We start from the raw sequence: 15,803 nt of genomic DNA on the forward strand, positions 1-15,803 counted from the left end.
GTAAATATTTTGGAATTACAGGGCCACTAAAAATGGAACTTTCTTTCCTCTCGAAAGAATTAAGGCAGAAATACACCTTACCCTCCTAGTACTGATTTACCACCAAGGATTAAGATCAGTAAATCAGAAAATAATGGAACATCCTCGAACTAAATCCTGTAACATCTGCCTTTCATGGGGCGGGGAGGGGGGCGGTCATCTATGGAAACCCCACTAGTAGAAACACATATTCCTCCTGGAAAAATAAGCATTATGATATTCTAAGACAAGACTCTTATCATCAAAGCTAAGTAAGATGTTTCTAGAAGTGCACTGGTCCCCAAATTCTAGCTACTTTGTATATAATGGTAACAGAACTCCCAAACTGACAACTTTCCCTCGGGTTCTTGGAGCCAAACAGGACAATACTAGAGAAATTCACCTGTATCTACTCTAGTATTAGAACATTTGAGGACAGTTTTGATGCTTCAAGAAACTCTTGCACAGACCTGAACTCTAAAAAACTATGTCTGTGGACAGAATACTAACAGAGGGGAAAGTGTGCCTCCTCAGTTGTCATAAAAGTATCGGTTAAAATCTAAGAATAATTTTCAAAGCTACTCAAAGTTGCTTTTGTTATTCAGAGTTAATCATGAAATAACATTTTAAATAATTTAAACCAAGTTTTCTTATGTTTTGGATTACTCAGCAAAGCCATGGCAACTACCCTGCTGTTACTATAGTTACTACAGTACAGTTACACAAGAATGAATGCCTTACCCTTCGAGAGCACACCAAAGAAGCTACAACACACATGTGAGGTGTTAGAAACAACTTCAGCCTCATAATTAAAATGGCAAGGACAGTGAACGCTAACAGTTGCAATGTGTGAAAAATCAGCTGTAAAAACAAAAAAAAATGACAATTTCACTTTATATATTTTTAAATAAATATAAAAAATATTAAAACTATTATCATTTGCTAGGATAAGGATCTTTTAATTGAGTTATAAGTCTGTTAATATTTATTAATTCATTCAACAAGATTTATCAAATGCCTATTATATGTCAGGTACTGTTCTGGGGGCTCTGGATACAGCAGTGAACCAAAAAACAGTGAGGCATTGCTGCCCTTGGGAGACTTACATTTTAGAACATTTATTAAGGAGAAACAAACATGGTCATAGCAACTAAATGGATCCATTACAGAGTCTATTAGAAAGTGGTAAGTTCAGTGGAGAAGAGACTGGACCAAGGAAAGGAGACTGGGAGGACACGGCGTGGAGCGAGGCCCCAGGTGGGAGCAGTTGAGACTGCAAGTGGGATCATCAGGGTGGGCCTCATGGGAGAGGTGGTATTTGAACAAGACCCACAAAAGGTGAAGGAGTGAGCCACAGACACATACAAACATGCAGTGCTTCACAAACTTGTGTGTCATTCAGTCACATAGCAAAACAATTTTGTTAAAGTAGTGGAATTACATATATCAATATTTGTACTGATTAGGACTCCCCATTTTTATTAAGATGGGGTTCTACTGAGCAGAGGTTTTAGACAAAACTTTTCTAACAGACATATTCATAAAATATCAACCGATTCTTCACTAGAAAAATAATGCAACCGAAAGTGGAAACTGAATATTCATGTTCTCTCTAATTTTCAAATTAAATATTAAAGATAGCCTCATCTATAAAATTGAAAAATATTAAATCAATGCTGAGTGTTAGAGAAGATGCCACGAAACATACACTGAAATAATTAATTGGTACATTTCTGTAATTTGGCAATATTTATCAAGACCCTGCTAAGGAACCAACCCCCCTGCGTTAAATTTCCATTCTAACCTAAGGGAATAATCAAGACAAAAAAATGCTTCTACAAAGATGATCATTGAAGTGAATTTTTAGCAGCAAAAATAGAAACAACCTATGTGACCAATATAGAGAAGTAAATCACCACATTTACCACATATATAGAGCCATTAAAGATTACATGTTAGAAGATTATATAGTGGCATGGAAAGGTTTCAGTGTGTATAATTATGTACTTACAAAATATTAATTTTGTGAAAAACATTCATGTGTATGTATGTATATATATATGTATACACACATATATATGTATATATCACACATATATATATGTGTGTGTGTGTACACACACACACACACACACACACACACACACATACACACATGCATGGGGGGGTAGGGAGGAAGGCTATAAAAATATATACCTAAAAAGTGAACAGGGGTTATTCCTGAATGGGGATTTTCCTGAACTTTCTAAAATTTTTAAAATGTTATTTTTATATTTAGAAATATATAATTTATATACAAAACAGAATGCAAAACTGTGCCCAAAGTTGTATTTTTTTCCTTTTTAAGTAAAGATGTTTAAAAATGGAATTTGCTAATTTTTTCATAATCCTTCAACCCAAAGCTGGAACGTGGAAGACTTATTTCAAAATCAACCCTTCAGGAGCACTTCGGTGGCTCAGTAGGTTGAGGGTCCGACTTTGGCTCCAGTAGTGATTTCAAGCCCCACATAGGGCTGTTGTCAGGGTGGAGCCTGCTTCAAATTCTCTGTCCCACTCTCTTTCTGCCCCTCCCCTACTCGCACTGTCTCTCAAAACTTAACATTAAAAAAAAAAAATCAATCCTTCATTTTTTTTGGTTAAATTATTTATTTTTAAATTTTTTAAAAATTATTTTTGACAGGAAGTGCCAGTGAGGAGGGGCAGAGAGGGGTGGAGGGAAAGAGGATCTGAAGCGACTCAGTACTGACAGTACAGCACCCAATACAGGGCTTGAGCTCACGATCCACGCTCAAGTCCACTGCTCAACCAACTGAGCCACCCAGGTGTCCCCTTCATTTTTCTTTAGTCAAACTCCTCTTTGGACAAAATCATGGGACATGATGTGGAGAGAACAAAAGACATCAACGTATTTCATACCCGAATAGGTCCTTTTGTTTAGGACCATTAAATCACAGATTGGTAGATTACAGGGGCCATCTTCTTTAATCATCTATCCAAAATAGAGATCTCTTCTATAAATCTAAGAACTGGGTATTCACTAATTCCTGAAAAGGAATATGCCAAAGGGAGTGCCTGTTATAATTATGGATAGCTGAAAATGTTAGAAAATCTTTTCTAAAACTGAACCAGTGTCTCCAGTAATTTCCACATCTCTGCAACTACACAAAATTAGTCTAAACCCATTCACACATGACAGTTCTCTATTATCCAAATACTGTAATCATGACTTTGCACTAATCCCACCTTTACCCTTAGAAAGCTTTCTATTTTTAAGCCAAATATTCAGAAACTTGGATCGCTGTTCTGTATTGTCACAATTCTGGTTACCTTGCTCTGGACATGGTACAGACTACCCATGTTTTTGTTAAAATGTGGCATCTAGAAATAGACTACCATAGATATGATCTAATTAATGCAAGTACACATGACTTCTCCCAATATGCCTTCCTTTGGTTATTCTGAGCCACAGATGAGACTATCATGGTCTCTCCTAAATCCCATCACTTCTACTTTATTTTTCCATCATTTCTTCTTAGGACCAACTTCTCATGTGACCAAAATTAAATCCAAAGTAATAATTCTTCTTGACTTTCCTCTATCATCTAAAGGCTGAAAGGACTTTGCTTTCATGTGGAGACCTGAAAGATCCCTACCATTTCCTTATCTTCCCTGCATACTGCTTTTTGTGGGTGCATGACATAGAACAGCCATCCCAAATGGCACCACTTATGTTTGTTTTTTATGGTCATCCACACGCTCCAACCACTCTTCTACTCACAGGCTACTGACTTTCTATGGAGCTCTCTTGCCAGTTATTTGACCTTCTAAACTATCAAATAGCTTTCTTTTTAACTACCAAATGGAAGACAGAAGGTTACAGTCAAAAAGTACAATTCAGGAGGCACCTGGGGAGCTCAGTTGGTTAAGTATCTGACTATGGCTCAGGTCATGATCTTATGGTTCGTGGGTTTGAGCCCCACATCAGGTTTTGTGCTAACAGCTCAGGGCATGGAGCCTGCTTCAGATTCTCTGTCTCTCTCTCTCTCTGTGCCCCTCCCTGACTCATGCTCTATCTCTCAAAAACGATAAATGTTAAAAAAAAAATTAAAAAGTACAGTTCAGGTGTGCCTGGGTGGCTTAGTCAGTTAAGCATCTGACTCTTGATCTTGGCTCAGATCACGATCTCACGGTTTGTGAGTTCAAGCTCTTCATCCGGCTCTGTGCTGGGGGTATGGGGCCATCCCTCTCTCCGCCCCTCCCCCGGCTCTTTCTCTCTCTCAAAATAAATAAACTTAAAAAAAAAAAAAAGTACAGTCCAAAAATCTGTACTATAAGTACAGTGTCGTCAATTCGTTAGTACTTCTGTCCACATAAAAAACTAGGAAAATCCCCACAACATCTTTTAGAGGCTGGAAACAAGGAAAGAAGAGAAGCCCAGCGAACTGTTCACTACCCATCTTTGGAGAAAGTGAGCCAACTGGGTAAAGTGTGAAGTAGCAGCTACCAAGCACAAAGAAAACAAAGACTAAGTACGGAAGGCCAGTCCAAATGGCAGATTGTCCTGGTCAAAACTGCCTCCCACAACAATGTAAAAACGTCTTGAGAACATGGTAGGGATGCCCTTCACCGGCACAGGTAACAGAGGGCAGACAAAAGGTCCAAAAGGCACACAAATTTAAAAGTGGGAATTTACACAGCATTTAACTTATACTAGGCATTATTCTAAGTATCTTACATGGAACTCATTTAATCCCATAGCCACCACATGAGCTAAGTGCTGTTATTACTGCTGTTGTTTTGGTTGTTCCCAAAAAGATGTAAAGTAACTTGGCTAAGATCACAAAGCCAGTAAATGGAAGAACAAGGATGTGAGGCCAGCCAGATCCTAGGTCTGTGTCTTTAACCACTATACTTCCTCTCCAAACAATACACTATCAACCACATGGCTCTTTTAGTCCATGGACACAGACTTGTACAGACCCCAACACACATCACTCAATCCATTTCTTCAAAAGAAGTAATTGTCCCCCCATATTACTTCACTCCTTCAATAGGATACCTCTATATTGGTTCAGACAGCTTCAGCTGTATGTCACAAAAAACTCTCTGGCTGGCTGTAGAAAAACTTTACTTATGATAAAAAACACAAACTCAACTGACTTAAAATATAAAGAATCAAATATAAACTAATGAAATTGGTTAGGGATTGGGAAAAGAGTGAAGGCTGATACAGGACTGGCCATCACGGACAAAAGGAGGTATGAGTGGGTCAAGAGAATATTCAGGATTGAACACCCTCAGTGTTATCCCTCCCTCGCCTATCTTCACAGTAGCTCCTCATTGATACTATAACATTCTGGCAATAAATATTGTTTCTAACTCTTTCCCCTCTTTTTCTTTCCTGCGAATTACTAGGTACTCCACCAATTTCTAAGCCCATAAAATAGAAAAATTGGTTAAAAGAAACCAGCTTATGAAATAAATAAAATACAGATAAATACATTAAATTGGGAGGAAAAAATCACCACAGAATCCTTTCATCTAACAAAGTTTGCCAATTATCATGACACTACAGAGGTAACCCAGGGATTTATTTAATGAGCTGAAGGTTGTGGACTGCCCCGGATTCAGAGGGTTGGCACAAAGCAAGGAATTTAGAACTTATTCCCTAATTATCCTAAGGACTCCTTACCTAATCCTGAAACAAGCTGGAATGTAGAAACTTTTGTTATCATATCACATCCAGAGTAAGATGGACCCTCTACCCTTCTCAGGGCTATGCCTTCTGTACCCTATCATTCCTAAGGTGAAAACAGTCCATCTCCAAAACCTTGTAAGGAGACAGATTTCTCAAGTGGGAGTGGGATGAGGAGCCAGCCAGACATAAGACCACATCGGCACTGCTCAACATACTTTCTTTTCGGAAGTCTACAGTTTTTAGACATCTAATCTATGTATCAGGAGTTAACAGACTCTCTTTAGTTTAAAAAAATTAACAGATTTGCTGTCACTGTCTTTTAGTCTGCTTGACTTCTGACTGCCTTTTAAAAAGCTATCCTGTCTACTGCCAACAGGGCGAAAATATCTACAACTCAGATCTGACTATACCACCTCTCCTAAACAATAAAGTCCAGGAGACAGTCCAGTGTCTTTGCATACAAAATCACCAGAGTCTGAACCTGGGTCGTTTCCTGCTACTTCTTGCCTTCTCCATGCATCAGCAATACTGATTTGCCTGCAGCTCTGAACATAACTTACTACCTTATGGCTTCCTTATACACACACATGCTTTGACTTTGGAAAACTCCTCCTCTAAGGTCATTAATAAAATCTTTCCCTAACTACCCTTATCTCCTCCACACAGATTTAATCACTTCTTCTGCGCTACTGGTCTATCTACTTCCTCCGTCATGGCACATATAATGAGGTGTTCACGTTGCTTGTCTTCCTCCACTATACATTAAATTCCATGAAAGCACGGACCTGGTGTACAGGTGCACATAATAAAGATTGAGTGGATTAGTATACAGAGTTAGCAGAAAAAATTAAAATGGATAAAACAAAGATAAATGGAGAAATGAAAGAAGAAAGCAAAAGAATGTGAAAAATGAGGGCAGAAAATTAAGGAATACTTTGTTTCTAAAAAGAGGTGAATTTTATTTTTTTTTTATTATTTTGCTATTTATTTTAAGTTTATTTATCCATTTTGAGAGAGTGAGCGGGGGAGCGGTGGAGAGAGAGGGAGTGAGCAAGAAACCCAAGCGGCAACAGCGTGGAGCCCGATGTGGGGCTCAAACCCATGAGCTGTGAGATCATGCATGACCTGAGCCGAAACCAAGAGTCAGATGCTTAATGGACTGAGCCATCCAGGTGCCCCGAGGTGGGTTTTAAATACAGTAGGATAAAATATGAAGTATGAATGTGCACCACTAAGTAAAGTGGACAATGTGACATGGCTGACTTGCATAAGAGCAGTTCACGTTAGGTGGTAGCATGTGGTGAACGATTAACAGCACGGACTCTGCTGCTACATGGCCTGGGTTCATGGCCCTCGGTTCCACAAAGCTAAGGTCATTTCAGCTTTGCGACCCTAAGTTACTCAACTTCTCCATGCCTCAGTTCTCTTTCACCTGTAAGATATACAAAATAATAGTACTTACCTCAATGGGTTGTTGTGAGAATTAAATTATAAAGAGACATAAATCACTTCCCCAAAATGCCATGCACACAGGAAGCAGTAAGGGCTGACTACTACTTTGAGGGCATTGGAGACGGACTGCTAGTGTTCAAATGCAAGCTTTAGTAACAGATAGCTGTAGACCTGACAAAAGCTATTTAATTTCTTTAGGTCTTCACTCCGTGGCCCAGACCTCTTTGCTTTTCTTCTCAGACAGGCAGCTAGACTTCATTTCCCAAGCTCCCCGGCAGTCAGGCGTGGCCGCATGCCTGAGTTCCAGCTGCAGGCAGGAAGTTCACATTTCCATTTCCAGGCCTAGTAGCCCTTACAAAACCTCCAGAGCACCCTCTTCCCTCTTCTTTCTCCTTTGCTGATTCAATGCAGACAAGCGCATCAATCCTCCAGTGCAGGCTCTTCCCTGTTCCTTCTCCTGTGCTGACATGAGGCAGACAAGTACATGGGCCCCAGAAGCCACACGCTGAAGATGGCAGAGCTATAAATGGAAGGAATCTGGGTTCCTCAATCACTGCTTGTTGGAGGGCCACCTGCTAACCAGGAACTCCTAGTTTTAACTTTATGTCAGCCAACAATTAAACTTCTACTGAGTTAAGTTAATGAAATGTTAGTGTTTGTCTCCGTAAAAGCTACTATCATCTAATTAACATAATTTTCTTATTTGCAAAGCGGGAATAATATTATGAGAATTAAGCAGCACAGTACATGGCACATAGTAACTACTATAAAATATTCATTATCATTATAGACTATTTTCATTAGGTTCAAATTCAATTGCCCTCTCTTGTAAATTTGACCTTACCCTTAAGACTCAAAGTGCTAATACTTAGGAAATCTTATTTCTAGTCCCTGATGAGCTTTCTCTTCATATGCCACAAAATAATTTAGCACCATATAAAACGTTGTCTTGTTTGCATCATGTCTGTTGAAAAACTATACACATTTGAGGGCAGAAACATTGCTATTCCACCTTCTGTGTCCAGGAACACTGCTAAGATTGTAGCTGACTGACCATCAAGTCCATGTGTGGCAGCAGGCCACCAGTCACAGGGCCACGGGTATCCACCAGGATAGGCTCTAGCTGACTAGAGCTATAGGCTCAGTGGGCTAGGAATTTAATGCTTTTATTATTGAACAGATAAAAGAATGAATGAATTAATGAAGGTAATTTAATTATGCTCCTTGGTCGTCAATGAGCCTTCTGGTTTTCAAATCCTTCCTACTGTTCAAAAGAGCAGACGGAAGCATGGGAAGGGTCGCCGAAATGTATTACCAGTGCTGAACCACAGAAGCACGGCTGACAGTGCAAGGCAGTACCTTTGTGAATTACCCTTGAACTGGAATTTAACACACAAATATAGCAGAGATTAAAACGAAAGCCTTACCTCACCATGTTCAAGGAGCTGTTTTCTGGAATAAAAAACATTCTGTATTTATTGAATGTCCACTATGATTACATAAAAATAAACTGCATTTATTTGTTCTTAGATTTAAAAAATTTGATTCTCTCTAAACTATTCAGTAACACGAATAAAAAAAATAAAAATGTTAGACAATATCACTAAAAATTACAGCAACATGAAGGCAGGATTGACAGTCATCCTATTTAAGGTATATAAAAAAGCCATGCTTTGGTTAAGATAAAATAGGTTTTACTGATTGCAGGAGATTGTACCTCTGTGAGAATTTTTAAAAAAGAATTTATATTAAATATTCAACCATGACAAGCATATATATTGTTTTAGGTAAGTACTGCTGGACTTTTGAGTTACTTTCATTTTTGACAACTATAGGTACCATGAACATCCTTGTACATAAAACCCTGAGCATCCCTGAATACTTCCTCAGGATAAATTTCTAGAATAAACATTATTGGGTAAATCATATAAATATTTTTATTTCTAGAAAAGCTTATGTCTAAAAGTTTACAAGATTTGTATGGTGTACCTACTGAGCTCTAGGCACTGTGCAGGGAACACAGCATAAACAGTATAAACATTGCCCTTCTTCTCTTAGGCTGCATGTTAGACTCATACAACAGGTACAGAACTATTTCACTGTTCTGCTGAGAAGACTGGAGACTTCAGTTTTACATGCAGAGAGGCCTTCTTCTAATATGGATTTTGGGGTTGGAGAGAAAAGTTACACAGTTCAAGTAAGAAAGTAAGAAGTAAGGGAAGTTCAAGGGCACACACAGATCCAGAGATTTTTTTTACTTTTTATTTTTTATTTTTAAAGGCTGGTCAGAGGAAGGCCTGTCAGGAAAGCATTACAATCACCAAATTACTCTGCTTCCATTGAGGCCCCTTCCTGACTTGCTCAGTGGAGGGAGGGGCCAGGGGGTCTGGCTTCCCACTGGTCCTGAAATCTGGGCACAACAGAATGCTGCAGTGAATTGCCTTGTGCAGAGGAGAGGCCTTGAGAATAGCCACTGATGTGAATAAATCTAGTAGCTAATTTAAAATGTGAATATACAACCAAATCTGCAAACAGAAAAATTAATAGATAAAAATTAAAGAAATTAAATTGATAAAAAGCAACAACAGATTTTCAAAAAAGAGAGGCTAAGCACAAGATGAAGAGACCCTACAATTCTCTGAGGTAAAGAAAGATGTGAATGTTCAGATTTAAATGTCCTACAAGTTAACAAACATATAAAGTACACACACAGCCACACGTACATATGCACATGCATATCTTAAAACCCTATAAATTTCCAGAGAGCAAAACTTTATATAAAATTTCTCATGTGTAGGGGCTCAGTTGGTTGAGCGTCCAACTCTTGATTTTGGCTCAGGTCATGATCTCACCGTTCATGGGTTTGAGCCCTGGCTCAGGCTGTGTGCTGACAGCATGGAGTATGCTTGGGATTCTCTCTCTTCCTTTCTGCCCCTCCCCAGCCTATGCACTCTCTCGCACTCTCTCTCTTAAAATAAACAAACTTAAAAAAATTCTCATCTGTAATGCTCAATGCTAGAAAACGATAAAGCAACATCTACAAAATGCTGAAAAAAATCCCAGGAATACCTATTAAACAAACCATCAACTTAATGTGAGGGCTAAGTAAAGGTATTTTTCAAACAAGAAAGCACTCAGAAACCCTTGGGAGGAAAACACTGCGGCACCACTCCCAGCAGGAGCTGCCGTTGCACCACTCCGGAGGCAGGGCTGCCGTCCCGCACAAGCCCTCACACAAGCCCTGTGCACATCAGGTAGAGAGACGTGGCCACTCTGCGTACACCAGCATTTCAGACCTCTGTGGCTGCTCTGCAAACACCAATGCCTCAGGTGTGAAACCAATGCTGCTGCAGGCTAGCCAGAACCCCAGACCCACTGTTGCTTTATGAGTGCCTGCACTCCAGACCCCAGCCTTGCGGTCATTTGATGCACATCCGTGTCCTGCAAATTGTCACCAACGTGAGCCAGCCAGTGCCCCGCACCCTGAAGCCATTGTTTCTCCATGAATGCCCAGGCTGCAGTCCCCGAATTGTGCCTGCTCCACGTACACTCACATCTTAGGAACCAGATTCACCACTACAGGGGGCTAGCCAGAACTGCTGGAGCCCAGAGCCACCATTGCTCTGCAAGCACACGAGTTCCAATCCCCAGCAACACAGCTGTCCCATGGTCACCCACGCATCAAACACCACTGCCACCATGACCACAAGGGCACCCACAAGACAAACCCAGTGCCAAAGGAGATACCGGTGGTCAAGATACCTTGACCACAATGTGCACCATGGGAGAAAAGATCAAGTGGTCCCCAGAAGTTTCACCACTGCAGATCCCAGCAGATCACCACCATTACAGACATCCACAGCCTTGGTCATTGAAGACGCCTGCAATCTTCACTGATGCTAACCTCAGCTGATAGAGCTGCACAAATACTACAGTGTTGAGCCTTCCCCAAGAATGGAAACAGCACACCTTACCTGGCTCCTTGCACCCACCTGCAGGTAAAGGTCTTTCCTTACCAAACCAGACCCTAAAATCTGAAAGAGGTGATTGCTCCATCAAATTGAAGAGATCAAGGCAAGGCTACAAGAAATGAAAAATCATGGAAGTATAACACAGTCAAAGGAACACAATAATTTTCCAGTAACTGACCCCACAGAAATGGAGATCTGTGGACTGCCAAAGAATTCAAAATAATTGTTTTAAGAAAGATCAGTGAAGTACAGAGAGTGCAGACAACTAAATAAAATTAGGAAAACAATACATGAATAAAACAAGAAGTTCAACAGCTAGAAATTATAAAAAGAACCAAACAAATTCTAGAGCCAAAAAATACAATAAATTAAATGAAAAATGCAATATACAGCATCAATACCATACCTGATCAAGCAGAAGCAAAAATATGGGAACTTGAAAAGTGATTAATTTGAAATTATCCAGTGAGAAGAGAAAAAAAAAAGAATGAAAATGAGTGAAGAACGTTTATGTGAATTATGGAACACCATCGGAAGAAACAATATTTATATTATGGCAGTCCAAGAAGGAGAAGAGAAAGGACAGGAATCTTATTTAAAGATCAGCTGAAAACTTGCCAAATCTGGAGAGAGATCTAGATATCCAAGCACACGAGGCTCCAGGTACCAATACAAATTAACCACCCCCCCAAATTCACTAGACCCATCATAATGAAAGTGTCAAAACTAAAGACAAAGAATAAACTGTTAAAGCAGTAATTATCTCATAAAAGGGAACCCCCCTAAGGCCATTAGCAGATTTCTCAGCAGAAACCTTGCAGGTCATAAGAAATTAAATTGATTTAAGATGTTATATTCAAAATGCTCACACTAAAAAATCTGCCAACAAAGCAGGACATCTGGGTGGCTCAGGTGGTTAAGCGCCTGACTCTTGATTTCGGCTCAGGTCACCATCTCATGGTGAGACTGAGCCCCATGCTGGGTTCTCTGCTGCTGGTGCAGAGTCTGCTTAGAATTCTCTTTCTCCCCCTTCCTCTCTCGCAAAAATAAGAAATCTAAAAAAAATCTGCCAACTAAGAACACTTTACCCAGCAATGCTATCCCTCAGATAAAATGAAATAACTTTCTCAGACAAACAAAAGCTGAGTGAGTTCATCACCTCTAGACTTGCCTTAAAAAAATGCTAAAGAAGTTATTTATGCCACAATGAAAGAATGCTAATTAGTAACCTAAACATATATGAAAATATGAAACTCACTGTAAAGTTAACTACACAAATTAGGAATACTCTAACGTTGTAATAGTGGTATATAATCACTTAACTCTAGCATAAAAGTAAAAAGACAAAAGTATTTAAAAATAAATACAGCCATAATAATTTGTTAATGGATACCACGCAGAAAGATCTAAATTGTGACATCAAAAGGATAAAAAGGGGAAGTGAAAGAAAAAAGCTGAGATTTTGTATGTGATTGAAGTTAAGTTTTTATTGGCTTAAAAGAGACACTTACAAGATGTATTATGTAATAAGCCTCATGAGCACCATAAAGCAAACAACTACAGTAGATACACAAAAGATTAAGAGAAAGGAAACAAAGCATACCAGTATGGAAAAGGAAGACAGCATGAGAAGAAGAAAGGAACTATGAAACAGAAAGCATCTAGGTGGCAAAACAAGTCCTTATCTATCAACAATTATTTTAAATGTAAATGAATTTAATTCTCCAACCCAAAGACAGAGAGTGGCTAAACAAATTATACATAATTTAATTTATTTAGGTGTTTTGATGTTGGATGCATACAGATTTATAGATGTAGACGTATATATGTAAAATGGTTGTAAGAGCATGTGATTCTTGATCTTGGGGTTGTGAGTTCAAGTCCCACATGAGGTGTACAGATAATTTAAATAAAAAATTTTTTAAAAAAGAAACTCATTTTAGCTTTATGGACACACATAAAGTGAAAGTGAAGGGATGAGAAAAGATATTCCACTCAGATGGAAACAAAAAGAAAGCAGGGGTAACTCTATATATCATATATGTGTGTGTGTGTGTGTGTGTATATATATATGTGCATATATATATATATGCATATTCATACATATCATACATACATATGCATACTATATAAGCATCATATATATATGTATATATATATATATGCATACATATATATGTGTGTGTGTATATATATGCCTGTATATATATATATATATATATGTGATATACATATATACCTATACATATGTATATATACATCTGTATCTATAAATCTATATGCATCCAACATCAAAACACCTAAATAAATTAAGCAAATATAAATAGATCAGAGAGGAGAATGAGAAAGCAATGCAAAACAGTAGAGGATTTCAATACCAATTTCAACAATGGATGGATCATCCAGACAGAAAATCAATGAGTAAATATTGGACTTGAACTACACTTTAGACCAAATGGACCTAACAAATATATACAGAGCATTTCATCAACAGCAGTAGAATACACATTCTCCTCAGATGCACACAGAACATTCTCTAGGATAGATCCTATGTTAGGTCACAGAACAGGTCAATAAATTTAAGAAGACTAAAATCATAACAAGTATCTTTTCTGACCACAATAGTAGGACATTAGAAAATCAATAATAGTAGGAAAGAAAGAAAATTCATAAATACATGGAAATTAAACAACCTAATCCTGAACAATCGATGGATCAAAGAAGAAATCAAAAGAAAATAAAAAATATCTTGAAACAAATGAAATAAAAACACAACGTACCAAAACATGGAATGAAGCAAAAGCAGTTCTAAGAGGGGAGCTTATCCTGGTAAATGCCTATATTAAGAAAAAAATATTTCAAATAAACAATTATATACCTCAAGGAAGTAGAAGAACAAATGAAGCCCAACATTACCGACAGGAAAGAAATAACAAAGATCATAATAGAAATAAATGAAATAAGAGACAAGAAACAATAGAAAACATCAATAAAACTAAGAGCTAGTTTTTTTGAAAAGACAAACAAAATTAATAAGCCTTTAGTAAGACTAAGAAAAAAAACAGAAGATTTAAATAAATAAAATCACAAATGAAAGTGGGGACATTAAAATTGATACCACAAAAATACAAAGGATCATAAGAGACTACTATGAACAATTATACACCAACAAATTGGACATCTCAAAGAAACATATTCCTAGAAACATACAACCTACAAAGACTGAATTACAAAGCAATAGAAAATCTGAATAGACTTAAAACTAGTAAGAAGACTTAATAAGTAACCAAAAATCTCCCCACAAAAAGAAGTGGAGGGCCAGATGGCTACACTGGAGAATTCTACCAAACATTTAAATAAGGATTAATGCTAATCCTTCTCAAATTTTTCCAACAAATTTAAGAGGAAGGAACACTCCCAATCTCATTTTATAAGGCTGGCATTACCCTCATACTGAAGCAAGACAAGGATGATAAAAGAAAAGAATATTGTAGGCCAATATCCCTGATGAACATAGATGCAAAAAACTTCAACAAATACCAGAAACCTAATTCAACATCATATTAAAAGGACCACACACCATGAGTAGGTGGGATTTATCTTTGCAATGCTAGGATAGTACAATACATACAAATCAATAAATTTGATGTGCCACTTTAACAGAATGAAGAATGAAAACCATCTGAGTATCTCAACAGACACAGAAAAAGCATTTGACAAAATTCGAAACCCCTCCATGATAAAAATTCTCAACAAATTAGGTACAAAAGGAATGTACCTCAACACAATAAAGGCACACAGCTAACTTCATACTCAATGTTGAAAACCTAAAAAACTTTTCCACGAAGATCAGGAACAAGACACGGATGCCCACTCTATTTCCCTCCAGCACTGTATTGGAAGTCCTAACCAGGGCAATTAGGCAAGAAAAATAAAAAAAAGAAATAAGAAAGGGAGAAGTAAAACTATGTTTGCAGATGATGTGACCTTACGTACAGAAAACCCTAAAGACCCCACCAAAAAACTGTTAAAACTAATAAATGAATTCAGTAAATTTGTGGAATACAAAGTTAACATATAAAAATCAGTTGCATTTCCACACAATCACAGTGAACTATCTGAACGGGTAATTTAGAAAGCAATCTCATTTATAATAGCATCAAAAACAATAAAGCACGTAGGAAGGAGTACACTTCACCAAGGAGAGACCTCTACACTGACGACTGTAAGACGCTGATGAAAGAAACTGAAGACTACACAAATAGAAAGATATCCTATGTTCTTGGTTTGGAAGAATTAATGTTAAAATATCCATACTACCCAAAGCAATCTACAGATTCAAAGCAATCCCAATCAAAATTCCAATGACATTTTTCACAGATACAGAAAGATTGATCCCAAATTTCATATGGAACAACAAAAGACCCTGAATTTCCAAGATAATCTTGGGAAAGCAGAATGAAGCTGCAGGTATTGTAGTTATTGACTTCAAACTATATCACAAAAGTACAGTAATCAAAACAGTATGGTACATGCATAAAAGTGGATACATGGACCAATGAAACAGAATATAGAGTCCCCAAATAAACTTATGTGTATATGGTCAATTTATCTTTGATAAGGGCACTAACACACAATGGGAAAAGAATAGTGTCTTCAATAAA

At 37.8% G+C, this 15,803-nt stretch overlaps 1 protein-coding gene across 2 annotated transcripts in view; it reads right to left on the reverse strand.

The window, feature by feature from the left end:
- DPY19L2 (dpy-19 like 2) overlaps positions 1-15,803 on the reverse strand; it is a 95,014-nt gene that overhangs the window by 11,643 nt on the left and 67,568 nt on the right. For both annotated transcript variants that reach the window (XM_049641687.1, XM_049641689.1), the window contains 2 exons: positions 8,596-8,620; positions 760-879 (listed from right to left, as the gene is read on the reverse strand). In XM_049641687.1, coding sequence (XP_049497644.1) covers positions 760-879; positions 8,596-8,620 — 145 coding nt within the window. The remainder of the gene's footprint in view (positions 1-759; positions 880-8,595; positions 8,621-15,803) is intronic.

Source organism: Panthera uncia, chromosome A2 (assembly GCF_023721935.1).
Source record: "Panthera uncia isolate 11264 chromosome A2, Puncia_PCG_1.0, whole genome shotgun sequence".
NCBI lineage: Eukaryota > Metazoa > Chordata > Mammalia > Carnivora > Felidae > Panthera > Panthera uncia.